General features: G+C 41.7%; 1 protein-coding gene across 3 annotated transcripts in view; it reads right to left on the minus strand.

Moving 5' to 3' along the window:
* Window positions 1–881: 881 nt before the first annotated feature.
* PIK3CG (phosphatidylinositol-4,5-bisphosphate 3-kinase catalytic subunit gamma) overlaps window positions 882–27742 on the minus strand; it is a 36220-nt gene continuing 9359 nt past the window's right edge. For all 3 annotated transcript variants that reach the window (XM_079993557.1, XM_079993556.1, XM_079993558.1), the window contains exons 2-11: window positions 19412–21403; window positions 15340–15405; window positions 14996–15221; window positions 13241–13344; window positions 12433–12579; window positions 10442–10532; window positions 7901–8031; window positions 6027–6138; window positions 4870–5027; window positions 882–3253 (exon numbers count right to left, since the gene is read on the minus strand). In XM_079993557.1, the coding sequence (XP_079849683.1) occupies window positions 2972–3253; window positions 4870–5027; window positions 6027–6138; window positions 7901–8031; window positions 10442–10532; window positions 12433–12579; window positions 13241–13344; window positions 14996–15221; window positions 15340–15405; window positions 19412–21391 (3297 nt within the window). In that variant the 5' untranslated portion in view covers window positions 21392–21403 and the 3' untranslated portion in view covers window positions 882–2971. The remainder of the gene's footprint in view (window positions 3254–4869; window positions 5028–6026; window positions 6139–7900; window positions 8032–10441; window positions 10533–12432; window positions 12580–13240; window positions 13345–14995; window positions 15222–15339; window positions 15406–19411; window positions 21404–27742) is intronic.

The raw sequence follows: 27742 nt of genomic DNA on the forward strand, positions 1-27742 counted from the left end.
TTAATGCAGCAGAAAGAGTGCAAAGAAGCCATTTTAAAACCCCAGGGGTCTGCAACCTTTAAGACAAAAAGAGCCACTTGGACCCGTTTCCGAAGGAAAAAAAAAACTGGGAGCCACAAAACTCGTCATTATAAAAATAACTTTTTGTCACTTTTTTATTATTTCTTTGTTTGACCCCTCAGAATTACTCCTCCTCATAGAAATAAACGTTAAATTAACAAGTTACCTTTTTTTTGTGTGTGTGTTCTTCACTCCCCTTCAAAACAGTGACCAGCGTACATGCCCGCTTTCAATGCAGTGACCAGCGTACATGCCCCCTTTCAATGCAGTGACCAGCGTACATGCCCCTTACAATGTAGCGGGCGGGCGGGAAAGTGACGTCGGGACGGTGCGTGACTAACACACGCACCGCCCCCATGCGACATCACAGCCAGTACAGCGCCTGCCACAGTGGGGAGTGTCAGGGCGCACAATGTGCCTCCTCTCCTCGCTAGTATCCGCCCCGGAGCCGCGTCAAAGGTGTAAAAGAGCCGCATGTGGCTCCGGAACCGCGGGTTGCAGACCCCTGTTCTAGCCAATAATTGCTAGTAGACAGTACATACAACTCACTCACTGTAGAAATGCAAAAAGTACATTTTCTGCTGGGTGTGAAAATGCCCTGAAAATGCATATTCTCTTTACAGAACAACAACACCACATATGAAATTATGAATTTGAAATTCAATGAAAAAAAGAAAGGCATAATCTTGGATTATCACCAAGAATGGCACTCCTTAAATCCCTGATTTACAAGGACAAACTAGAAACCTCACTTCTTCCTAATCAGTATGAAATATTTTCATAGTTAGAGTTTTAAAATAAATTTATGAGAGAAAAAGAGGTGTATGAGTATTGTTTAATCAATCATATATGCAAATCATTTCAAAATTAGGACACAGTTTTTAAAACTGTAAGCCTACAGTACACATACCGAGTTTTAAAACATATACAAGCAACTTTGTTAGAATATGTTTTCCTATTTCAGCCAAAATTACTTAATACTGTATAAGAAATCACTGCACATAAAACAACGATTTAAATGGACAAGGAAAGAAAGAATTTCTTAATAAAGAGTCACAACACATTACTTTGTTAATTTGGGTCACCGTGTTAAGTGACTCATGTAGATGAGAAAAAGATTAAGCCAAATCTATTACGCTTTTTAACATTTAACATACACACTCTGTTACATACCAATTGCTGTTACATAACACATGGAAGCCAGAATTTCAAGCCATTTTTGCTTTGGCTATATAAACACAATTCAGACAACATCTGTATTATTAGCAATGCTTTTGTAATTTTACAGTTCTAGAATCAATTATAAAATTCTCACCATCTTCCTAGTGAAGATCTTAACACACCTAGGGGTAGTGTTCAACTACTTTTTACTCAGACTAGACCCATTAAAAGTAATGAACAAAACTAACTTCAGTTCATTAATTATAGTGTATCTACTCTGAATACCACCCCTAGTAGTTGTATTTAATATATAGTCTCTTTATATTCTGTTTTGATTGTGGTGCAGTACTAGATATAAGAGAATGACCCATTTTAAAAAACCTGTTTTTTAAGCTGGGTATGACCATTGTGGTTCTGGATTGTGGCAGTGGTATGTATTTGAAAACTAAAACACCTGGCACTGAGAAAAATAAATAAGCTTTTGGCTTGTCAAAACATTTGGTAAATGAAGGAGAGGCTCTTGGACAGTGTTTCTTCTAGTACCACCATTATAAAGCTTTTAAATACAGGTTAATATTTCACTGCGTTTACTATTAATTAGTATAAATATATCACTGCACCAGGCAATGAAAACTACCACTCACTTTTAAAAAAAGGGGGGGGGGGACTTCAGAAGAAAGGTTGAAAACTTTAAACCTAACCAACACTGCCAAGAATGAAATTTAGATGGGTAAAATTCCTTTCCAAGCAGTGCTTCTCTTGGAAAAATAATCCCTGTTACAGAGATTTTAACCTTCCACACATAGAGTAATAATAGGTACAGACTTCACATGCTGTGGTTACAAGTAACTTAAGGAAGGGTCAGCTGTTTACTACCTATCAACCCTAACAGTCCCTGTCCCCCCACCAATGCAAATTGGCTCCTGCAATTTGCTCTTCCATCTTCTTTCTTCAAAGGGATTATCTGAAACACTCTGTGATTAGCTACCAGAGGTATCCACAGACAGTGGCACTTCAGTTTCCAGACAGATGAATGATTCCTCTTGTGTGTAATATTCCTCCCAGCAACAGAGAGGATTTCTCGACCTAGAACGACACCGCTATGAGGCTTCCTCTTCCAACTTCCTATCCTTAAAACAATGGAGTCGCTTTGCTAGTATTATGAAAGCAGAGAGCAAGACTTCCAGCTTCTCTTTGTCCACCTCCATCTCTCCAAATCTTATCTGGAAGGTCCTCCAAATTCTGGAGGTGGCGTGGGGGGGGGCTTCAGGTGGGAGAGGAGGAAGGAAACCCCAAGTTCACAAGTGGACACCTGCTCACACTACATTTGATCTCACTCAGAGAAAATATTTTTAAATTACAGTTTACTTAAAAATTAAATGAGAAAGAGAAAAAATTACTTTAAAAATTATTCTGCATATGGTCCAGTATTTTCAGAAGGTCTTTCTATCCTGCTGCAGGAGCTACACAAAACAATCAGCAAAAGCAGTGGTGCCATCTAAATTCTAACAATAGGTTATTAAACACCTGTGGCAAATAAGGGGGAGCATGAAGGCCATTTCAACAAGGCTTTTGTGTATGTTAAATCAACCACGGTGCAGTATCAGCACCTCGACAAAAGTTGTTGTTTTTTTTTAATGAGAGTTAGATTTTAGGCAGGGGAAAGTCCCTGGAACTGGGGTGGCCTAAAAGGCTAAGAACCGATTGTAACAGCAGGTTACTTTCTAGTTATTTGTGCATCCGTTCACCATTAGGCAGAATGTTTCTCCACGCCTTGTTTGATTCCAAGCACAAGATGCAGAAACCAATTGAACTGCACAGTCCACCCTTTATCCCTACAAATCTCGATCTGGTCTAGGAAATACTTCTTAGCATCTTCTTCGTTTTTGCCAACCGTCAGTGCATCGCGGATGTACTCAATATCTTCTTTGCTAGTCAGCTGAGGCATTCCAGTCATCAGCATCATGGAAAACAGGATGATGAGAAGGTTTGTGTGATGCCGAAGAGCAAGGTAAGCCCTCACACAGATATCCTTTAGAGGCAAACAAACAAACAAACAAACAAACAAACAGACCTCATTGAAATGACTATATACTATGAAGCAATTTGTGGTTAGTCAGAAAACATAGCACCCAAAATCAGTCCTCTTATCTAAACATGTGTGATGAACATCTGTGTGAAATGGCACTTCCAATGGGTGCTACGCCTACTGACTCTACCCATTCTTCTCACACAGCAGCCCTAGGGTTTAGTGATACTTTGGAGAACAGAGTCTACATAGATCCAGAGGATCCAGAAAGGATGCACAAAGTCCAATCCACCTAATTTTGTCATGATTGTTTTTGTGCTTCTGCAAATGCATTGCTCTGGGTTGGTTTGAAAACCACAGACCTAACTTCTGTCCATCATGGAACGTTTTCTGCATGGGATTTATCTGGCAAGGAATCCTGGAGCTTTGCAGCGCACCGAGAGGCATGTTAGAAGGAGCACATTCTGCTCACATGGGATGCCAGCCACACTTTTTGGGTTTCGCTATTGCCCTGAAGAAGCTGAGTGGGTCGGTGGAGCATGCAATCAGCACTCCATTTGCAACTGCAGATTGAAGGAGATCAGCAAGAGTATGTAAGACTTTTTCGAGGAAGCTTGTCCAACATTCCTGATGCTTCCTGTGAGGAATCCCCAATAAACTTCCATGGAACTCCAGACTGCTAGGAATGCAGAGCATGTCAACCGCTGGCATGTGAATCCCCATGTGCATACGATTACAGCTAATGACTTGAGGGTCAACTATTGTGACTGACGAAGTAGGGAAGGAAGCACCCAGAGTTTCAGAAGCAGTCAGTGCTTCCAAGTCAAAGGATGCAGAAATGGAGGAGATACTGCTTTTTCAAGACTCCACCCATCACCCAAGTTCTATTCTTAGCAGAGAGAGTGGCAGATGGAACATCAGAGGATATGGAGAGAGGTTTCTAACATCTGTGCTCCTGCAACCTCTTGCATCTGTATATTCATATTCATCCCACTCTTGTAACTAGTGCACCATTGCCTATTTTATTGCATTTTTAAAATATTGCAAGCCTCCTCGAGAGCTTCAGTTGGTAGGCGGAGTCCCAATGCTCCAATATAAATAAGGGAGTCTCTTCACATATCTCATGCATAAACAGGGAGAATCTGAAGACAACCCCAACACACAAGGACATGCATCTGTACGTGCTATTCTGTTGTACACATTTAGATTTGCATATGGCTGTGTAGAAATGTGGCATAGGATACAGCCCTACAGTACTGCTAGCCAGAATCTAGTATCGATTGTACAACATTTCTCTCCACACAAAATGTATGTGGGAAAGGGTAGTTAGCCTTGCCACAGGGGAATAGATGGGTTGTCTTTTTAAAAACTCAAGGAATATTATGGTCTACTGCTGAATAGAAAAAGCATGCAGCCGCTAAATAATTTTGTTGCCCCTCCCCCTAAAATCCTTCCTCTGCTATCTTCTTCCCCTTCCTTCAGATTCAAATGTAGGGATCTCAGTCAACTTATTTTGCAATGTTGGATGATAGCATGTTACAGCTAACATTCAAACCTAAGGTGCACTGCACATTTCTCTTAGAAGGTTCATTCCCACTCATGGGTTATTGTTTTTATACCTGAAAATTTTGAAAGCGTGGACTCATTTTCTTTCCAGTGGTTCCCATGACGAACAGAAAATCCGGTGTTAATACAAAAGGAACTCTTTCCTTATTAATTCCAAGGAAGCTCTTGTAATTTCCAAGAATATGGCCGAAGTCGATATGAAATAGATTACCTTTGGAAGGAGAAATCAATACGATGCTTAGTGATCATTAAAACGACCTCATTGCAGGTGCAAATTAGTTTGCGATCTTGCATGCTTTTTTGACCTGGCTATAGTTTGAAAAAGTGCTTCTTGTATGACTCTAAAACTGTTATCCCTCTTCAGCCTCTCCCCCACCCAACTCTACTGACCTTACCTTTCCATGGAAATAGCTCTCTTAACTTTGTCAAAGATTGTTTTTTCTTACAACCTAATGGCTGAAAATGTGCAGGTCTCTTTCCTTTCTGAGGATGAAAGACGAAGACAGACATAACATTCTAGAAGTGGTGGTGCAATATTGGATCTGCAGCTTTCTAAACAGACATTATTCTCTGGATTAGGCTCTAGACTGGGGGTGGGAAATGTTTCTGCAGGATTTGAGAGGGCTGGCTTGAATGTGGCAGGAAAGGGGAGCCAGTTATGGAGAGAGCACCTCCAGGATGCAAAACATCGGCATACCTCATTCACACATTTCCCAGAGCAGCTGTTTAACTGTTTTAAAAGGTTTGCAGTTTCAGCAACACAAAGGATGGATTTTTAAAAGGGAAAAAGACAGACAGCTTGAATTCTGCCACTGTTGAGGGCTGAAAGCTTAGACTGGCTTGCTGCTAAGTCTGTCTGTTAGGGGAGCTGTGAAGCAAACCCCAAGCTAAGGGCGAGGAGCGCATGATAGATGGTCTTGCTATTGCCTTCACACAAACATTGTACTTTCAACTTCATTTTCTCCCAGAGTTTATTCCACCTTCCAGTCACCAGTTCTTCCCCACAGGTTTTAACCAAAACCAAACCTCTTCTCTAATCCAAGGCATGTAGCAGCATTTTAAAAAGTAAGAATAATAATTCTGAGGTCATGGTAAACAGTAGACAATAAAGATCACTTACATTAATAGTAGCAATGGAATGCAGGCTTGCATTCAAATTACATTGAAATAAATGCCACTCAGGTGTGAACAATAAACAAAACACACTCACCTGACTCTGTGATCATAATATTGTCATTGTGCCTGTCTCCTATTCCAAGGACAAAGGTTGCCACGCAGTAACCAGCACAAGAGTACACAAATCTATCCACGGCTGCCTGAAACTAATAAATTAAAGAAAGCAGCTGTAACGAAGGGCCAAAGCTCACAGGCAGAGCGCATGATTTGCATGCAAAAGATTCCAGGTTCAATCCTCAGCATCTCCACGTAGGGCTGCTGAAGTCCTTTCTGAAGTCCGGGAGAGCAATTGCTGAACGAGGTGGCTAAATGGTCTGATTCAATGCAAGATAGCTTTGTGTGTTTCCGTGATCAACTTTAGCGCCAAAATTTCACTGTTATAAAGAATAAGATGCCCTTTTTTCACAACCATATGCCAGCTTATGCAAAACTTTGCTTTCAAAGAATTGGTGCAGCTGTTGAAGCAAAACCAGATGCCTTCAGCTGCCCCACCTGCAACAAAACCTGTCTCTCCTCTACCAGCATCTATAGCCTCTCCAACAGTTTGACTTTATCCCCAAAGGCACCTTCTTCCATTGTCTCCCGAGACAGATGAAGGCCAACAAATAAATACTATGGGCTTTATCCGATATCAGCAATTGTTTGGAGAGTAGGCTTGTTGAAATTAATGGACGTGACTAGGTAAAGGTAAAGGGACCCCTGACCATTAGGTCCAGTCGTGGCCAACTCTGGGGTTGCGGCGCTCATCTCGCTTTATTGGCCGAGGGAGCCGGCGTACAGCTTCCTGGTCATGTGGCCAGCATGACTAAGCCGCTTCTGGCGAACCAGAGCAGCGCACAGAAACGCCGTTTACCTTCCCGCTGGAGCGGTACCTATTTATTTACTTGCACTTTGATGTGCTTTCAAACTGCTAGGTCGGCAGGAGCTGGGACCAAGCAATGGAAGCTCACCCCGTCACGGGGATTTGAACCACCGACCTTCTGATCAGCAAGTCCTAGGCTCTGTGGTTTAACCCACAGCGCCACCTGTGGACATGACTAACTAAGATCTATTTATTACAGTGGGCCTCCTCAGAGTATAACTGAGTTGAATACAACCTCTTAACATTTTTGTATGCTTATTGTTGTGGGCATTTTACAAGCAAGACAGAGAAGGTAATCAAAGCAAGCTGAAAGAAAATGTGAAGCTTTTCCTCAAGTCCCAAGTCAGACTCAAATGGAAAGATTTAAAGGCACCTATCTGAAGAAAGTACAATGTATTAAAATGTAATAATTCTTGTATCAATAATTTTATACATAGTTATAGAGTGAGGTTGTAAAGAGAACACTCTATATACAGTCTGCTTGACACAAGAATTGGCATTTCACTGAAAAGTGGTGTTGGGATCTTCCAAAGGTTTCTTTGAGTGCTCCTGGTAGGAATGGAATTGTGTCAACTCTACTACTATAAGAATGGGACGCAGGTGGCGCTGTGGGTTAAACCACAGAGCCTAGGACTTGCCGATCAGAAGGTCGGCGGTTTGAATCCCCGCAACGGGGTGAGCTCCCATTGCTCGGTCCCTGCTCCTGCCAACCTAGCAGTTCGAAAGCACGTCAAAGTGCAAGTAGACAAATAGGTATCGCTCCAGTGGGAAGGTAAACGGCGTTTCCGTGCGCTGCTCTGATTCGCCAGAAGCGGCTTAGTCATGCTGGCCACATGACCCGGAAGCTGTACACTGGCTCCCTCGGCCAATAAAGCGAGATGAGCGCCGCAACCCCAGAGTCGGTCACGACTGGATCTAATGGTAGGGGTCCCTTTACCTTTACTTTAACTATTTAAAAATAGTTTTAAAAACAACATACAACAATTCAGAATAATTACTCATAATAATTAATTCTTTTAAACCAGTGAAAAGAAGAAATAACTCACCTTTTCTTCAATTACACATTTATCTTTTAGCCACTGGTTTAATACTTCATCCTTAAATGCTCCTGTGTTTCCACCTGTGCTTTGCTGGATTTTGGCTATTGTCGTGGCATCTTTTACAATTTCAATAATTCCTATAAAAATTAAAGGCATGCTAATATTCTACTATTTATTTCAGAATGCTGTTTGTCTGTTCTCTATGCACTTAGACATCTCTTAAGACATTGCAACCAAGTTTTGCATTATAGTTTCTGAGATCAGTGAGCAGGTTTCTTCCTGTGCTTGAATTCAACAGGATAACTTTCTGAATCAAAATAGCGGACTAAACCTTTCAAAACCTATTTGAACCAGATTCAAAACTGATCAAAAGAAATTTCTTCTTCTTTGAATTCCTGATCAATGCCGGGATTGAAACTGCTAGTATTTTCATACTAGATATTTTATTTCTCCTGCAAGGATTCTTAAAATAAGGCAAACCTGAATTTTTAAAATTTATTGTTTTGCAGAGTATATTACAGATTGTCAGTCATGGCAATGGCAACAGCAGTTATGTGTGTCCACATTGTTTGTGCAATCATAATAAAAAGGTTGGTGTTAAATGCAACATTTTGGTCTGATTTAGCCTTTGCTGATTTCCCCCAGGCTCCCCATGTAATGGGTTCACAGAACCAAATGCTATGTTCAAGTCTACAGTCATTCTGGGCACAAGAATATCTAACTTCCTCCTTCTAAGAAAACCCCATTACACTGGTGCCCCGCAAGACGAATGCCTCGCAAGACGGAAAACTCGCTAGACGAAAGAGTTATCCGTTTTGGAGGCGCTTCGCAAAACGAATTTCCTATGGGCTTGCTTCGCAAGACGAAAATGTCTTGCGAGTTCCTGCGGGTTTTTCCCCCTCCCCCCCTTTTTCTAAGCCGATAAGCCGCTTATCCGCTAAGCCGCTAAAAGCTGCTAAGCCGCTAATAGCGCTAATCCGCTAAACCGTCAATGGGCTTGCTTCGCAAGACGGAAAAACCGCTAGACGAAGAGACTCGCAGAACGGATTCTTTTCGTCTTGCGAGGCACCACTGTACTTTATTCAAGTAATTAACAGGGATTCTTAAAAATAAAAAAATAAGCAAATCCAATCAGTAAAAGTTCAAGACCCAGGCATGTCTGTAAAATTAGAATAATTCATCTGCATGTAAGAACATAAGACCTTATGCAGCTGATTTTGGGACAGTCGGAAGATAACCCCCCCCCCCAAAAAAAAGAGTTGGAACTCTGTCAAGTGTAGCTTAAATAGAATGGGAGGAAGGAGAGTCATTGCCTACTTCCGCGTTGGGAGAAAACAACAACTTCAAAACAGATGACAGCAATAGCTGAAAAAATGTACTGTATTTTTCGCTCTATAACACGCACCCGACCATAACACGCACATAGTTTTTAGAGGAGGAAAACGAGAAAAAAAATATTCTAAACGAAACAGTGGGTGTATTATTTTTGTAGTTCATGCTGTGGCCACAGACATGTGATCTGACGGTGAGTTTGGGGTAGCCCAAAGCAAAGATCCTGAGGATCCATGTGGATCCGTGCTTTGTAACCACGTTTTAAGTGGGGAGGGAGGAAAAGCACTCAAGGGACAAGGAACACGCGTGGGGTGGGTGGAGAAGGATGCTGTTAATAATGCAGAAGAGGGGGCTCTGCTTCTCTCCCTCCTCCCCGGCTGGCTGAAAAACTTTGCTGCTATTTAGCCAGCTGAGTGGGGAGAAGAGAGGGACAGAGAGCCTGCTTGCTTTAAAGGAGCCAACTGGACAGGAGGTGCTTACACTCATGTAAGCGGCTCCTCTCCCGCTTTGCTCCTTTAAAGCAAGCAGGCTCTCTGTCCCTCTCCCCCCCCCCCACTCAGCGGCTCTTCTCCTGCTTTGCTGTTTCAAAGCGAGCCACGGAGGAGGGAAGGAAGGGGAACCATGGATCCTCTGCTCACGACTGCAGCAGATCCCCCCGCCATCCGTAAGCATTTGCTCCATAACACGCACAGACATTTCCCCTTACCTTCTAGGAGGAAAAAAGTGAGTGTTATGGTGCAAAAAATACGGTACTTGAGCAGGAATATGTTTGACACACACACAGATCAAACACAACTTGCTCTCACTGAAGCATTGCTCTAGTTTACTTCAAAGATGGTCAAGGGACATGAATTTGATGCACATATGAAGCAGAGGAAAAATATTACACAAAGGCAAGTGTCGACAGCAAAGTTACTCTAGAGAAAGCATTAAACATAGTCTCCTCCATGCATACTCCTTTCATAGAACCTTGCTATTGTATTCATCGAACTGTGGAGTTGGAAGGGACCATGAGGGTCATCTAGTCCAACCCCTTGCAATACAGGAATATTTTGCCCAACGTGGGGTTTGAACCCACAACCCTGAGGTTAAGGGTCTCTTTGTGGAAGGGGAAGTCAAGTAGGACTGGCCTATAACATAACCCCACACAAAAATAAAAATAAAATCCCAATTCCAGATAGTTCTGTGGGGTTTTGATCTTGTTAATTGCTCTACCTATTTTATTTCCTGTAGAAATGCACCCATATGGCAACAGACATAAATCCAAGGATTCTTCCTCCCAGATGGACTCCATGATTCGAAGTATCTGGTAAAGCAAAAGACACAACAATGACTTGGGCTGCAATCCTATTCCTAACTGAATCCAGCTTGACTTGTTTCCGAGTAGACGCGGTTAGGCTTGCACTGTTTATTTATTTATTTTCAAAATAATATTTATTCAAAATTTCAAAAATACATAAGTGTATAAAAAAGGATGAAAAAAGAAAAAAAGATAGAAAAACAACAAAAGATAAAAAAAGAAAAAACATAAATAAAAAAGAAAAATACAAATCCAAGTTACATCCTTTCATTTGCTTGTTTCTTGGACCTCCTTACACCTCCCTTTTTGTATTCTAACAACTCATTATTTCAGCAAATTCTTCCCATATTTCTCAATTTTTATTTAAACAATTTATCTTAACAGTATTCTGTTATTCAATTTACCATTGATTTCTTTAACCTTATCTTACCTTAAAGACCATAACATTTCAAAATTTAAACCATATTTATACATAACACCTTCAAACCTTTCTACTAAAGCCAATTGGTTCCTTTCCAGCATATTCCCTGATATTTCATTAGTATTACACTAATTCCAAAAGTAGAAAGAAATTCTCTTTTTTATAAACTTTTCCCCTCTAATTTTATCCAACCTCCCTTCTTCCTGGTCTCGGGTTATGTCAGTCCTTTCTAACCATTACATCGAGTCCATCAATCTGGTGTTCTAATGTCCGAGAGGCTTGCACTGTTGAATCATAACTATTAAGAAGCCGTTCTAGTGTTACAAAAAAGATTTAAGACATATCCATTTTGTAGAAGAGGCAAGTCTACGGAGAAGGAGAAGATATCAGAATAAAAAGCTAAATGTGAAATGTATACAAATCTTTGCTCCGGTATCTGTCCTGATTTCACTGTCTTCTTTCCAAAATAAGACATTGATTTGTGTGAAGGGCTGAGACATTCCTCCTAAAATTGAAATCAAAAAGCTGGGTGCAACCACACTATTCCAAGCCAGTCAGAATAAGGAAGCCCCATATGCATTCTCATCGAACATAGAGAAGGGGTTCAACACTGCAACTTGAAAGCAGTACTACTTGGGCTATCCTGCAGTTGCAACGAGGATTCTTTCCCCATTGTTCTTGGAGCTGCTGCAGTACCTCTTCTGACCCCAGGAGTGGAGCTGGCTGGGACTGGAGTTGGGTTTTCCACCCCCCTCCTGCCCCTGTAGCCAAGGGGTTAACAGACCATGTAACCATAACTTTTATATGCACTGAGAAACCAAGAACATCGTGTGGCTTGCTTTATTGCGATATTCGCTTCATTGCGGTGGTCTGGAACGAAACCATGGGCGTAGCTAGCTGCCCCCCAATCAATAAAAATCAATTAAAATACTTAACTAACTGAGGTTCTGCCCCTCCTAACATAAAGCCTGCCTCGGCAACAAACATCCTGGCTATGCCCATGAACCGAACTCGCAATATCTTTGAGGTATGCCTGTAATTATTATGTACCCAGTATCAAATGTCTGGTAACAATGATTTAAGGCATTAAACTGTGGTTAAAAAAAAATGAGCAAAAAATGACATCTATACAACCTGAGCCTGCAATGAAGGGGTTCACAGCATTAACACCCCAAAAGGGTCTTGTTTCTCCCATAGCTGCAACTTTGGATTCAAACAGAAATCAAACATTGCTCTCAAATGTTGCTCTGACTCTCTGCCCCGCTTGCTGCTTTACTTCCAGGTCACACCAATGCAAACTCTAATCTCTGGCTTTGTCTTGTAACTAACTGCAAGCTGGAGGAGGGGGCCCATCAGTTTGTCTTCTCGCACAGAGCCCCCTTTCCTTTGTTCTCTTACTTGCTGGATCCAGTGGTTAGAAGGATCTTGCGTACAGGCCTACCTCCTCCCCTGCAAATTCACAACACAACATAATGCAGATAATACCTGTAAAATAAGCATGTCCTGTCGCAGGTCATCTCCATGTTTGAAGATGATGCCAATTGTTTCATTGGATAAGGATGTGGGATCTGCACATTTGAATTCTAGCCAAAGCGGTTTTTTCTTGGATGCCATTACTTTACACTTTTCTATCTGAAAGATACACATTCATATATTTCCTACAGCCAGAACTGATGTCCAAAGATTAACAAATCTAACAGTCATTTTGAAATAATGGATATAGCCCCCAAGTTCATAAATGTAAAAAACTGTCTTTAAAATTATCTGCCAAAATTATATTGGGGGGTGGGTGTTTCACATAGCCCAAGGTCTGTGTTGGGGGATATGCCCACCCCCCCATTTTCAGGGCTGCAACCTTCCTCTTGCCTCCATGCAAGTTAATGGAGAAATTGCTCTTACCATTAACTTGCTGAAGAGTGGAAGTGTTGGGGGAAGGGTGCCACAGAGAGATGCAGCCCTCAAAGTGTTAGCTAATTTTGAATGTAGCCCTTGGGCACTGCGAAAAGGACTAGCATCCCTGTTCTACTCTCTCCCGGTTTTATTTTCCAGCTGGCTCTCAACATTCCATGACTCCTGGAGACAACTGAGCATGCTCAGTCCTCACTAAGCAGTTTATTCATTCATTTACATCTTTGGGATTTTTTTTTTTAATGTTTTGTATGTCTGCATATCCTAGGGTTCACCTGATCGTGCTGATACCTCCCCCTCTTGCTTCTCAGGGACCCTACTTTCTTCTCCAATCCTGTTCACAACTCAACCACCCAGATTCATTATTTGAGAGGCTTATATTTACCACAAGTGCTCCTGCTTTCAGACCAGGGTCATACGGAACTCTAAAGCATTCGGGAAACTTGCTGTCCTGTAGTTTCTCAAGTTTCTGTTTGAGTTGTGCGATTACTGAAGAGTGACAATTAAAAAAAAAAGGGTCTGCAGTCAGAAACCATTAGTCAGGAGATAGTGGACAGCAACTTGGACAAGAGATTGCTAGTCCCATGGTACGCACACTCAGACAGCACACTCTTAACCAGAAGTGGATAAAAAAAGTCTATACCAATGGGAGATGTGTTTGCCTCCAATCTTAAGGTTAATTAGAACTTTTCCGGCAGTGCTGGAGGATCAGATCCAGCTAAAGCGATAGAACTTCATCTCTCCATGGGACAACACTGACTACTGGGCAGGACCACTCACCCATCAATCACCTAATGTCACAATAACATCAGGTGACCTACTGAAAGCTGTGCATTGTGCAGAACTCCCTCCCAACTGAGATTAAGCAGGCTAAATTTCAGGCATATTACTAAGACTTTATTGTTCCAGCAGGCATTTTAAGGCATTTTAAGCATCTATTTTATGATCATTTTTTATCGTTTTACTGTAGGATTTTGTGTGGATTGCTTTATGTACAATGTTTAGAATTGCAAATTATTAAGCAGAATATGAAAGTCTGAAACAAACTTGGTCCCATACAGTCTGAAATGAAACAGAGTGGGTGCAAGCCTGCTGTGCAGAGCTCTTGAAAACTTCAACTATCAACTTATTATCAGTGCTTGCATAGAGATGTGTGCGGTGCTTTGAAGCCCCAACAATCAGCTGGTTGACGGGACTTCAAAGCAATACACAGAGCTCTATACAAGGCCTGGGTTTTGCAGGCAGTTGCATCTTTTTCCTCTTTTTTGGTTTAGCCAAATTAGTAGCACAACTGGTCATCATGGCTTGACCAAAATGACCACATAGGACAAATAGGGTGGTTTGGGGGGGGGTCTAATTTAGGCCCATGGGCAGGAGGATCCCCACTACCGTTTATGGCAGTGGTGTCCAAACTTTTTTCAAAGAGGGCCAGAAGTGAAGGGCTGTGGGAACCAACCAAAGTTGTTGAGCTTTTTTTAGGATTGAAGTTGAAGATTTTACCCTAGGAAATAAACTGCTACATGCTACAGGGGCCTGTCCAAAGCATCTCATCTGAATTGAAAATGCTAACAAAGATGCTACTCAAAATGGGGGGGGGGCTGCTATTATTATTCTCTTAATCCTGCTTTTCTGTTAAGACAACAAAAGAAACACCCAAGAGAACAAAATACAAATAAACAGCATACATCATTTCAAAACATCATTTCACACACAACACTAGAATGGCAGCACTAAACCATCAGTAAAAATGCAATGGTTTAAAAAGAGCAGACCATAGAAAGTTCTGAAAATAGCAGATGAATGAAACACTTGGTTGGGGGAAAATGGTCTTCGTAAGCCGTATAAAAACAAAAAGCGAACCATTTGCAACTTTCCATTTTGCACTGCCTACCAAGGATGCAAAGGCACCACAGAATTTTGCGAGTTACCTTTCATTACACCAGAGGTACAGTGCCGGTGGCTCTCCTGAACTTGTTGAGACTCTACCTCCTATCAGCCCCCGAGCGCCTAGTCAAATAGCAAAGGATGATGGGATTTGTAGTTCAGGAAAAATCAAAAGGCCACAGCTTCCCTATCCCTGCATTACACAATAAAAAGCTTAACATACAGGTGAGATTGTGCTTATAAGATCTGCATGTACCTTGAGGTGTGACGTCGTGCTTTTCCGCAGAAACTGACTTCATGTCCATGGTCACTTTGTGCAACAGCTCGGTTACTTGAACCTGCTTCATGAAGTCTTGCAGCATGGCTCTCCCACAGCCTCTCAGATAAGCTTCCAGGATCACAGCAAACCTTTGCTGATAGTGCATGGACTGTGCAATCTCGCTTCTCAAAAACCAAAACAAAAAGTGTCCTATTCTTTTGTTCTATTGAGTGGGAGGAAGAGAACGTATTAAAAGATGAGATTATCTTCCTCAATTAAAAAGTCTTAATTCTGGCGGTATTTGTACATCTCATTTTCTTTAAGGAGTTTAGAATACTTACCCTTAAGCCTCGTTTTAGAAGAAATTGGGCTAATGCACTGTCATGATAAGGCTCAAATTTCACAGCCTGAAAAACAGATAACAAAAGTAAGTGGAGATTGATTTCATTTAATTTCTGTGCAGTATGTGAGACAAAGACATCTTTTCTTTCCAGTTCCAGTTTTGTTGGTCTACATACCATTAATGTCAAATACAATGTAAGATTATTAAGGTGACCGTAACCAGGGGTGGGGTGCACATCAGCATAGAATACACACACATACAATTTGTTTATGGGTTTGATTATGCTTTAATTTTTAAAGACACAATCAGAAAGTTAAACATGCAGACCATTTTGACTCAGAATCCATCGTCCCTTTACTAAGTGTGGCAAGACAGAACAAGAGCAGATAAAAATATGAAAGTAAAACGACCACTTCTTAAAGCTCTAGCAAAGCTACAGCTTAGTACCTTGTCAACAACTAACATCCTGGAAATGCCAGAGCAAATAATGATGTTTTAGTTGCTTTCAGCCAAGCTGCCCTACACCTGAACTGTGAGATAGATAAAAGCAAGTTTGCAGGCACCACCAGTCAGCTGGTTGACAAAGCACAGGGCAAGGCAGTGCTTTGAAAGGGGCAGGCAAAAATAAAAAAAAAATCACCTGGTGTCAATGTGTCTTCAGGTGATTGACAGGTGGGCAGCTCCACCCCCTGTCAAATTTGTCCCATGAGCTGTGGGGGGAGTGAATCATAGAATTGTAGAGCTGGAAGGGTCCCCTAGGGTCACCTAGTCCAAGCTCCTGCAATGCAGAAATCTCAGCTAAAGTATCCATGACAGATGGCCATCCAACCTCTGCTTAAAAACCTCCAAGGCAGGCCAGTCCACAACCTCCTGAGGGAGTTCGTTCCACAGTCAAATAGCTCTTACTGTCAGAAAGTTCTTCCTGACATTTAGTCGGAATCTCCTTTCTTGTGACTTGAAGCTATTGGTTCGATAGCAGGAGAAAACAAGCTTGCTCCATCTTCCATGTGACAGCCCTTCAGATAATCATAGTTGGCTGTCATATCTCCTTTTACAGTGGTGCCCCGCAAGACGAATGCCTCGCAAGACGGAAAACTCGCTAGACAAAAGGGTTTTCCGTTTTGGAGGTGCTTCGCAAAACGAATTTCCTATGGGCTTGCTTCGCAAGACGAAAATGTCTTGCGAGTTCCTGCAGGTTCCCCCCCCCCCTTTTTTCTAAGCCGGTAAGCCGCTTATCAGCTGATCCGCTAAGCCGCTTAACAGCTGATCCGCTAAGCCGCTTATCAGCTGATCCGCTAAGCCGCTTAACAGCTGATCCGCTAAGCCGCTTATCAGCTGATCCGCTAAGCCGCTTATCAGCTGATCGCTAAGCCGCTAATAGCGCTAATCCGCTAAGCCGCTAATGGGCTTGCTTCGCAAGACGAAAAAACCGCAAGACGAAGAGACTCGCGGAACGGATTCTTTTCGTCTTGCGAGGCACCACTGTAGTCTCTTTTCCAAGCTAAACATACCCAACTTCCTCAAACATTCTTCATAAGGCTTGGTTTCTAGATCCTTGATCATCTTAGTTGCCCTCCTCTGCACACGTTCCTGCTTGTCAACATCTTTCTTAAATTGTGGCACCACAGTATTCCATGTGTGGTCTGACTAAGGCAAAATAAAGTGGTACTATTACTTCCCTTGATCTAGACACTATACAGTACCTCTGTTGATGCTACCTAGAATAGCACTGGCTTTTACTTGCTGCTGCATCACACTGTTGACTCATGTTAAGCTTGTGATCCACTGAGACCCCTAGATCCTTTTCACATATTCAGTCATACCTCGGGTTGAATGTGCTTTGGGATGAGCGTGTTCGAGTTGAGCTCCGCGGCAATCTGGAAGTAACAGAACGCGTTACTTCCGGGTTTGCCGCTTGGGCATGCGCAGATGCTCAAAATGACGTCGCGCACATGCGCAGAATCAGGGAAAAGCGGTGCGAGCGCAGATGTGCTGTCGCTAGTTACGTTTGCTTCTAGATGCGAACGGGGCTCCGGAACGGATCCTGTTCGCATCTAGAGGTACCACTGTACTACTAGTAAGCCGGGTGTCACACACCTTATATTCTGCCTAAGTGCAGAACCTTACATTTGTCCCTATTGAATTTCATTTTGTTAGTTTAGGTCCAAGTCTCTGTTAAGGTCATACTGAATTCCAATTCTGTCTTCTGCAGCATTAGCTACCCCTTCCCAGTTTGGTGTCATCTGCAAATTTAATTAGCATCTCCTCAATTCATTCATTCAAGTCGTTTCTAAAGACGCTGAACAACAACAGGCCCAGGACAACCGTGCAGTGCCCCCCTTTTCACTTTTTTCCAGGATGAGGAGGAAGCATTAATGAGTACTCTTTGGGTTCAGTTAGTCAACTAGCTACAAATCCAACTAATAGTTATCTCATTCAACCCACATTTAACCAGCTTTCTCACAAGAATATCATGGGGGACTTTGTCAAAAGCCTTATTGAAATCAAGATACACTATGTCCACAGCATTCCCCTGATCCACCAAGCTTATAACGCCATCAAAAAGAAATAATGATATTCTTCTGGCTTGACTCTCCCTTTTTATCACAATTGATGAGAAATTGATGAGTTCCCCGATCCTGCTGTTTTGACTGATGGATTATTGTCTTGGTTTAGTAAATTTGGATGTGTTTTTATCCTACTGCATTTTGATCTGTTGTTCACCACTCTGGAGGTCCTACTGAATTCAACAGGCTTTACTCCCAGTAAGTGGGGTTAGGATTGCAGCCTAAATGAAATATTGGGGAGGGGGGGTCTTAGACAGGATTATGTCAAAAGTAGAATTCTCACCAAATTCAAAAGCATTTTCATCATTTTCTTATGCTCGAGCAACTTCATGTGCCGATAAAAGTTACAAGACCACGTGATATCAGCAATTGCAGGGATTATTCAACTTCTCACTGCAATGCCACTTCTCACCATTCTGCCTTTTATAATAGGAGAGTAAAGAGCCACTTGGTCCATCAAATTCATAATCTCCAAAGCCCTGATAATAGACAAATTCATGTGACTACTTTTTGAGGATAATAAAATAACACAAAATTACTTTTCTCCACAGGGTTCTTGTGTTAAAAGAACCTTGCAAACGTGTGCACAGAGACAAGTCAAGAAGCTACTGTGTTCTGAAACACATTTCATTTTAAGATGTGACATGCAATTTTACCACATTGGGGCATTTTCACCAAGGGTACATTTGTCAGCTGACAAGAGGAATTGTAATTTTTTAGCGCAACGCAGGCTACTTTGACCTAAACACAAGCTAGCATTTCCCCCTTTAAATTATGCCCTTGGGAATTATTAAAACAACTGATATACTTCCTTTCATTTCAAGAAGATATACCAAGGTGGTTGACATACAAAGAAAAGCCAGCATCAAAACAAGAATCCTATAGGGGATGAAGGTATACAAAAGCACATTGGTTGGTTAGAATGCTGTTCTACTACTCTTACACAGGCAAAGATTCTGCGCTAAAAAGAGAACTTTGGATATACTGACTACTTCATACATTTATGCTGAGCAATGGATGGCTGCAAAATCAATTGGAAACTTGCACTTCTGAATGGACACAACAGACATGAGATAAGTCATATCACTTAGTACTGGAGAACCTCAAGTCCAGGAGTCAACCTGAGCATTTTTGCCTGGATGAAATGTGTCACTGAACCCTGATAATGCTTCTTGCTTGCCGGGACTGAGGACAGAGAGAGGGGTGTGAGTGTGTGTGGAAATTAGCCTGTATAAAGGTGAAATTTACATTAACTGCTCCACCCACTTTTGCTTCTGGCCCCACCCACCATTGGCATGTCCCCCCTGTAAGGTTGTTCAGAACAGAATGTCCATCTCAAGCTGAAAAAGATTCCTCATTCCAGCTGAGTGCGACCTGAAAGGCAATCTGATCAGTTCACACATTCAGATGCACCAGGCAACAGATGTATGCCCATCATGCTGCCCAAAGCTTTTCATGTTCCCTTAAAAAGAAAAGAAAAAATGGAATGAATATCCATCATACCTGAACTAGCTGCAAGAGATAATGAAGAACATCATCATCTTCTAAACCCTCCAGTTTTTGCACCGCCATCGCTCTCACGTTTTCATCGGAAAAGTTGCAGTCTAGAAGTTGCATTGTCAATCCAACATCTAAGGTGCTTTGGTCCCAAGCATCTCTCTTGGATAATAATTGGTATGTTTCAGCTACTATTTCTTGCTGTCCCCATTTCACAGAGCTAAGCAGCTTAGGGTATGCCTTTGGGTGCTTTATACTTTCATATCGGAAATGCCACAGTAACTCTTTGTCTTCAGGGGTAAGTGGATTAAGCAGGTCAGTGGCTATGATCTCTTCAAGCTGTTTGCGCAGTTGGTTGGGCATTTCAGCTCTGGCCCTGTCCGCTTGTGGATCCGATGCTATCTTGTGCTTGGGCAAGGCTATGGGGTGGCAGTATTTGTCCAGGACAATGGAGACAGCCATGGAATTGTCTTTATCTGGATTTGTGGCTGAAGTAAGCTTATCAGCATTTATACTTCCCTGCTCCTCCCCTTTGCCAGGAAATTTCCACATATGAAGCACGTAGTCACCAGTCCGGAGCAGGGACCGGTGGTCTATCAACAAAATGTTTACATAATAGAGAAGCTGGGTTTTGCATTTAGCGTCAGAACTTGGGGAATCATGCAAATGGAGGTTAGCCTTTGCAGATGAAGCTGGTGCTTTGCCACAATATACCTGCAGGGTCAGAAGTGCCCCTTTGGGCAAGTCTTTAATCTTAATATCAAACTCAAGCCAAGTATTCCACAGGACTTCTTCAGTAAATGGTTTAGCTGTAGTTCTTTTCTGTGAAAGGAGCTGCTGGCCATGTTGAATATTAGCCTCAACAAATACAGTAAGGTCTGTGTTTCTTGGAAGCACAGGGATATCAATGCCAATTATTTTGACCCTGAACTTCCTGTTGCAATCCCACAATGATATAGTGAATACTCTCTCGTGATCCTTGCCATCGATTGTCAGCTGTTCATGGTATCCTGACACTCCAGTGCAGTCGTCCACTAAGGGCCACTCCTCTTTTTGCACCTCATCCTGGTTTGGGTCAGGTGGCTCATCCAGGACCAGGTGAATTTCATCCTCGTTCTTGAGACACTGCCTTATCCAGTGGAAGTTTTTGAGAGGTGTGTCTCCTACAATATACTCATCCCTGCCACTCACCCTCAGAACAAAGTTCAGCTCGCTGTAATCTTCAGGAATATTCATCAAAGATTTTTTCTTTGCCATTTTGGTGAAAAAACTCTGAAGGATGAGATCTGGACTGTCATCGATAGGTACTTTAATCTTTTGGCTAGTTGTTCCTCTGTGTATATTTATTAAAATATTATTATTGACAATTTTACTAAGCAAGTAGTCTGGAAGTGGTTTGGATGTAATCCAAGGGTGCATTGAATACAATTTTGGATCTCTGCAGGTTACTTCAATTGTCCGTGGAGTGACTAACCTGCGTCGAGCAAATTCCAGCTCGTCATCATGAACATTACTGACATCAGTAACATCATAGCCAATCAAATAATTGAGTTGCTTTTGAAACTTCTGAACGTCCTCTGCGGGCTTCTGCTTTTGGATCACATGAATTTTGCCCACTTTCTTCTGTAGCACTTTCCAATACAATATACAGTCAAGTGTCTGTATTATTTGATGTTTGTCATAAATTTCATACCACTGTCCCTTCTTTTGGTACTGAAGAACAAACTGATCTGGAGTGAATTTATGGTAGAAATCCGAGGTCTGGTTCCTCTCTATTGCTCGCATCCAAACTTGTGCTTTCATCTGCTCTACTGTACAGTTGCTGGCTATATCTATTAGCATGTTGCCTGTAGGGAGAATGAACTCAATGGATATCAATTCAGTTGAAGACAAGTTGCTTGCTGTAGAGTGTGGCTTCATCCTTCTCCTTCTTCGTTTGTTGTCGTCTCTCATAACAACAGGTTGTTCACTGCTCACCAACTCCATACCACAGGAAGACTAGGAACACAAGAGAAAAGAGCAGGTCATTTTTAGTCCTTTGTTATCAGCATAAAAAGGTAAAAGTAAAGGAACCCCTGAACATTAGGTCCAGTCGTGACCGACTCTGGGGTTGCGGCGCTCGTCTCGCTTTATTGGCCAAGGGAGCCGGCGTACAGCTTCCGGGTCATGTGGCCAGCATGACTAAGTCGCTTCTGGCGAACCAGAGCAGTGCATGGAAACGCCGTTTACCTTCCCGCTGGAGTGGTACCTATTTATCTACTTGCACTTTGACGTGCTTTCGAACTGCTAGGTTGGCAGGAGCAGGGACCGAGCAACGGGAGCTCACCCTGTCGCGGGGATTCGAACTGCCGACCTTCTGATCGGCAAGTCCTAGGCTCTGTGGTTTAACCCACAGCGCCACCCGCGTCCCGTTATCAGCATAGTTCTGCTTAATTTTCAGTTATTTTTTTTCTGCTGCATTTTCATTGAATTCAGTCATCACCATCAGGTTTACATAAATGACAGCAGACATGAGCCAGCCAAAGTTAAAGCATTTTTAAGTCCCTTTGAGTTCCTTTAATAGTATTTAAAACAGTTTAAGTTCAGGAAAAAATGGATGCAACCCAGCCAAAAAGTCTGGATAGAATGGGATGTATCCGCACTAATCGTAAGTGGAGTTCCACTAATGGATTTCTCCTCTTAGCAGCAGAAAATCTTCCTGATTTCACCTTCCCCTGCAGCCACCCCATGCCCTTCGGAAAGCATATCAGAGGGTGGGGTACCATCTGGGATAGGGTGGGAGTAGTACAAGGTGGGGTGGGGGCTAGCTGGGTTTTCTGCCCCAGATGAAGACTTCAGAGAAGTGCCATTGAAGTTCCCAGCCTGTGTGTGTACGCAAATGTGCATGGGGAGTGCCAAACTGGGTCTTTGTCTTGCCCCCTGGTGCAAGGGGCAGCTGAAGGGGAGCCTCTACTGGAGTTTATCCCAATCTTTTTTTGGACCACCATGCCCTTGCTTCAATGCCCCCTGTCCTATGAAATTTCCTATGAAAAGCATTATTCCAAACAGCAGTTTGAACACCCTCCCCCCAAGGGAAGATAATAACCCAATAAAATTCAAACAGTAAACATTAATTTTACATTTATTGAAAACCCAGTGAATTTTTTTTTATTTTATCCAACAAAATTGAATTTAAACCAGTGAAACCAGCTCTTCAAAGTCTGATAGTCATTTTTACTTACAGCACACACACACACACACACACACACACACACACTTGCTTCCTAGTACCTGGTAATCCCACTGCCCCCCAGGGAGTGGTACCACCTACTTTGGAAACCACTGATCTACTGGATCAGAATCCCTTCTGTCAATGAAAGGAGCTCTTTAATTTGCAGAAGGGCATGTCTAGATCCAACTCAAAGTAGGGTTTTTATATATAATCTATTGCCTCATAACGGCAGCAGATGACATATGGAAAAGCTTTCAGATTGTACCACAACACTATACTGATCTTCAAACTTCAGATTTGAGTCTGTGAACCCTAAACCTCAAGGTTAAAGAGATTCTTTCTTGGTTGAGTGAATGCTTTCTATTTCATTTATATCATCAACAAACTCATACGTAGGCTTCTAAGCCATTTGCAAAGTATAAATGCAAGTTACAGAAACATTTAAATTGTTAAAATATACAGTAAAGCAAATTCATTAACAACACCACACAGCAACTAAAACAGAAATTCCAGATCAAGGGAAAGACTGTGTAAACAACGGAAGAACAGGAAACTCATCCCGATATTGACCAGGCCAAAACCTGCTTAGCTTCAGGAATAGAACTTCATCTCGGGGAGACTTCCGGTCGGCGCCAGCGCTTAATGGCGGTCCGAGCCTCGAGCTCCGAGGCAGGACTGCTCCGTTAGTTCGGGTCTTACCCGCTACGGCAAGCGGGGGACCCCTAAAATCACAGGCGCGGAGCCTGTGAACAAAGGAGATTCGGTGGGCACCTTTTGCGCCCCCCGGTACTGTGAAGGAGCCTTTTTAAAGGCTTCGGAGCGGCATCGGGGTAAGCGCGGTGCTGAGAGTCGTCACCCAGCTAGCGGAGTGAAGCCGCGTCGCCATGAGCGGAGAGCGCCGATTCCTTCCTGCAATTGGAATTTGACTACAGCACCCGTGAGTAAGATTGAAAAAGTAACGGGACATTAAAAAAGAAATTTGGCTGAAAACGGGAAAGGCAAAAATTAAGGAAGTCTGCCTCCCCGGAACTGCAGAAGAGATAAAGCAACGAAAATCAAGCTGCACTTAAAGGGAATCTTTCTAATTTTTTTAAGCTGTCAAACCGACATCGGACTTAAAACCTCCCCCCAGATTGGCAGGAGAAGGGGGGAAGGGATTGGAACGTTGTTAACCTGCTGGAAAATTAATGGAAAATTAAGATCTTCCATTGCCAAATCCCCCGGGGTCGGGCTGCCCAAATAAGACACCGGGACGTGGACTGTCAAACTTTGAGAAGTGGGGGCTTGTTTGCAACAAAGTTACCGGACCTTAGACGTACCCTGTTGCATTTTGGCCACATAGAAAATAGAGACATTACAATTTGGATATTGGAAACTTCTGGCTACTGTTATACTTCCTTGCCTCTTTGTTCTTTTTCTATCTTTGCCATTTGGATACAATTGAATGCTCCCTCTAGAGGGTTCTATGTGAAACTGTTGCACTTGGAAAAGTAACAGTGGGATTTTCCACTTGGGAATCAACTCTGTGAAAACGACCTTGAGGATATGAGTGCCCCTACAGAAGAGATAGTAACAAGGCAGAAAGCAAAACAATCTCAGAAGAAAAGGGGCTCTATATCAGGAACTGCAGCTGTGCAGGAAAAAACACCAGCTTCCATGGATCCTATGACTCAGGCACTACTTAAAATAAATCAATCCCTGGAAGCATTGACAAAGCTATCGACAGAGAATTCTAAAAAATTAACAGAGTTGACAACAAGGTTGGATGTGAATACAGCTAGTGTTAAATCTAACACAGATTCTATAAATAGATTAATTCAGGAAAATTCAGAAACACGAAAGATTGCAGAAAGTGCAAAAACAACGGCTGAAGAGACAAGGGAAAAGTTTGGGCCTATTATTAAAAAAGTGAATGAGCATGATGCAGCCCTCTCCTTACTGGAACTTCAACGTAAAGAGAAGAACTTAAAATTTAGATTGGTGCCTGAAGGGGAAGGGGACAACCTTGTGAAATTTCTTACAGAGAACATCATAACTTTTTGGCAGGAGGAATGGGAGGAAGACGAGGAACTTGAGATAATATCAGCCTTTCGACTGGGCAGAAAGCAGGATAAAAAACCAAGGGACTGTCTAATTACACTGAGATCAAAAGAAGAAAGAGATAGAATATTGAATCTGCATTATCAAAAGGCATTGGTGATCCAAAATTGTCAGATACAGATTTTTAAGGACATTCCTAAATACATTTTAGAGGTGAGAACATATTACAAAAGCCTAGCAGACCTGCTGAAGAAAAACACTATACCATTCAGATGGGAGTTTCCACAAGGATTGTCCTTTAACTTCAAAGGAAGGAAGATTAAAATAAAAACAATTCAGGACAAAGAACAATTTTTGGAGAGGTACCTGGAGGATCTGCAGAAAGGAACTGTGGAGGAGAGGGAACCACCTGATATAGCAAATTTGTCATTTGGACTTTCACTACCACCATCGGAGGAAGAGCAGAAGCTTGGAGCAGTTGGAGGAACAGCTACCTAAATACAAAATGTCTCTGCAACTCCTTAGTTGGAACTGTAACGGTTTGAACCTTCCTCGGAAAAGAAGACAGGTTTTTCACATTTTGAAGAAAGAACAATTAGACATAATATGTTTGCAAGAAACCCATATTGCCAGGATACATAGGAAATTACTGATAAATAAGAGACTTGGTCAAGAATTTATCTCATCAGACAAAGTAAAGAAAAGAGGTGTGGTGATCTATGCAAAGGAAAAGTGGGCTCCAAAATTGATATTTAAAGATGATCAAGGAAGATACCTGGCAATTGAAATACAAATTCAAGGAGAAAAGATATTAATTGTGGGAATTTATGCCCCAAATGAAGGGAAGGCCGAATTCTTTAGGAAGTTGCATGAGACATTAGTTGACTTTTTAGATTATAAAATCCTAATGATGGGAGACATGAATGGAGTTGTCTCAACAAACATGGACAAAGCACAGAGACAAGTGATTTCAAAAGAAGGGAGACTACCAAAGATCTTTTTCGAAATGACTGAAACAATGGACTTGATTGATATTTGGAGAATAAAGAACCCTCTAGAGAGAGAGGGAACTTTCTTCTCTGAAGCAAAAATGACATGGACAAGAATAGACCAAATCTGGATTTCTAGCAGTCTGGCGTCAAGAACAAAAAAAGTAGAAATATGCCCAAAAACGTGCTCCGACCATAATGCGGTGAAGATGGAGATGAAACTAACAACAACTGGATCCTTTAGATGGAGAATGAATGACACCCTATTTAAGGATGAAGAGATCCACAAGAAGGCCCTTAAAACATTAAAAGATTACTTTGAGATCAACAGGAAAACAGATGTGGAAAAAAGAATAATTTGGGACGCAAGCAAAGCCGTGATGCGAGGTTTCCTGATTCAACAAAATTCTATTAAGAGGAAGCAACAAAATGAGAAGAAGGAAAAAATCTTAGAAAAAATAAAAGAAGGAGAGAAGAAGTTGAGGTCTAAACCAAAATCCCATGAGATCTTGAGAGAAATAAAGTTCTATCAGATGCAGTACATGGAGCTTATGAACCAACAAATAGAATGGAAGATAAGGCAAATGAGACAAAGAACTTTTGAATCAGCGGATAAATGTGGGAAACTTCTGTCATGGCAATTGAAAAAAAGGCAGAAAATGAATACTGTAACAAGTTTAGAAATGGATGGAAAAATTATCCATAAACCCAATGAGATCAACAATTGTTTTCAAAGCTTCTTTAAGAAATTGTATGCACAAGGGTCAATTAACGAGCAAGAAATAGAAGAATTCATCAGAAAATACGGTTTACCAAAAATCTCAGAACAAAGTAAAAGGATCTTAAATGAGGAAATAACAGAACAAGAAATAGAGGGTGCCATTCAAAATATGAAATTGGGAAAATCACCAGGACCAGATGGCCTGACGGCCAAATACTACAAAATGTTGAAAGAATGGTTGACACAACCATTGAAGGAAGTTTGCAATGAAATTTTGAAGGGGAAAAAGGCACCTGAATCGTGGAAAGAGGCTTTCATCTCACTTATACCGAAAACAGAGACTGAGAAGAACCAGGTTAAAAACTACCGCCCTATATCCTTACTCAATGTGGATTACAAAATTTTTGCAGACATTTTGGCAAAAAGATTGAAAAGAGTTTTAGCAGAAGAGATTCATAAGGACCAAACAGGCTTTCTCCCAGGTAGACATATGTCAGACAATGTGAGAAACATTATAGATATTTTGGAGCTGTTGGACGTTGACATTAATAGGAAAGCAGTTTTGATTTTTGTGGATGCAGAGAAAGCCTTTGACAATATTTGTTGGACTTTTATGAAAAAGAATCTCCAAGGGATGGGGGTAGGCCAAGGTTTTGAAAACGGTATAGGTGCAATATATTCTCAACAAAAGGCCAAATTAATTGTAAATAATGTGGTAACAGAAGAAATACCTATAGAAAAAGGTACACGACAGGGTTGCCCAATATCCCCTTTGCTTTTTATATCAGTCCTGGAGGTATTGTTAAACATGATCAGAAAGGACCAGTTGGTTAAAGGAGTTCAGGTCGGAGTTAGACATTATAAATTAAGAGCATTCGCAGATGATCTAGTATTGACTTTGCAACAGCCAGACACCAGTACCAAAAGAGTATTAGAATTAATTGATATATTTGGTCGAGTAGCAGGTTTTAAATTGAATAGACAAAAAACGAAAGTGTTGCAAAAAAATTTAACAATGGAAGAAAGAGAGAGTTTTCAGAATGAAACAGGCTTGGAAATAACAAAAAGGGTAAAATACCTGGGGGTAAACTTAACATCCAAGAACGTGAACTTATTTAAGGACAATTATGAAAAATGTTGGTCAGAAGTTAAAAAGGATTTGGAAATATGGTCAAGGTTGAAACTTTCCTTGTTAGGCCGAATCGCTACCATTAAGATGAATGTATTGCCTAGAATGTTGTTTTTATTCCAGACGCTGCAGATTGTGGACAAGATGGAATGTTTCAAGAAGTGGCAGAAAGATATATCAAAATTTGTCTGGCAGGGCAAAAAGCCCAGAATTAAATTTAAGATTTTAACTGATGCAAAAGATAGAG

Source organism: Podarcis cretensis (assembly GCF_951804945.1).
Source record: "Podarcis cretensis genome assembly, chromosome: 10".
In the NCBI taxonomy this organism is placed as follows: domain Eukaryota; kingdom Metazoa; phylum Chordata; class Lepidosauria; order Squamata; family Lacertidae; genus Podarcis; species Podarcis cretensis.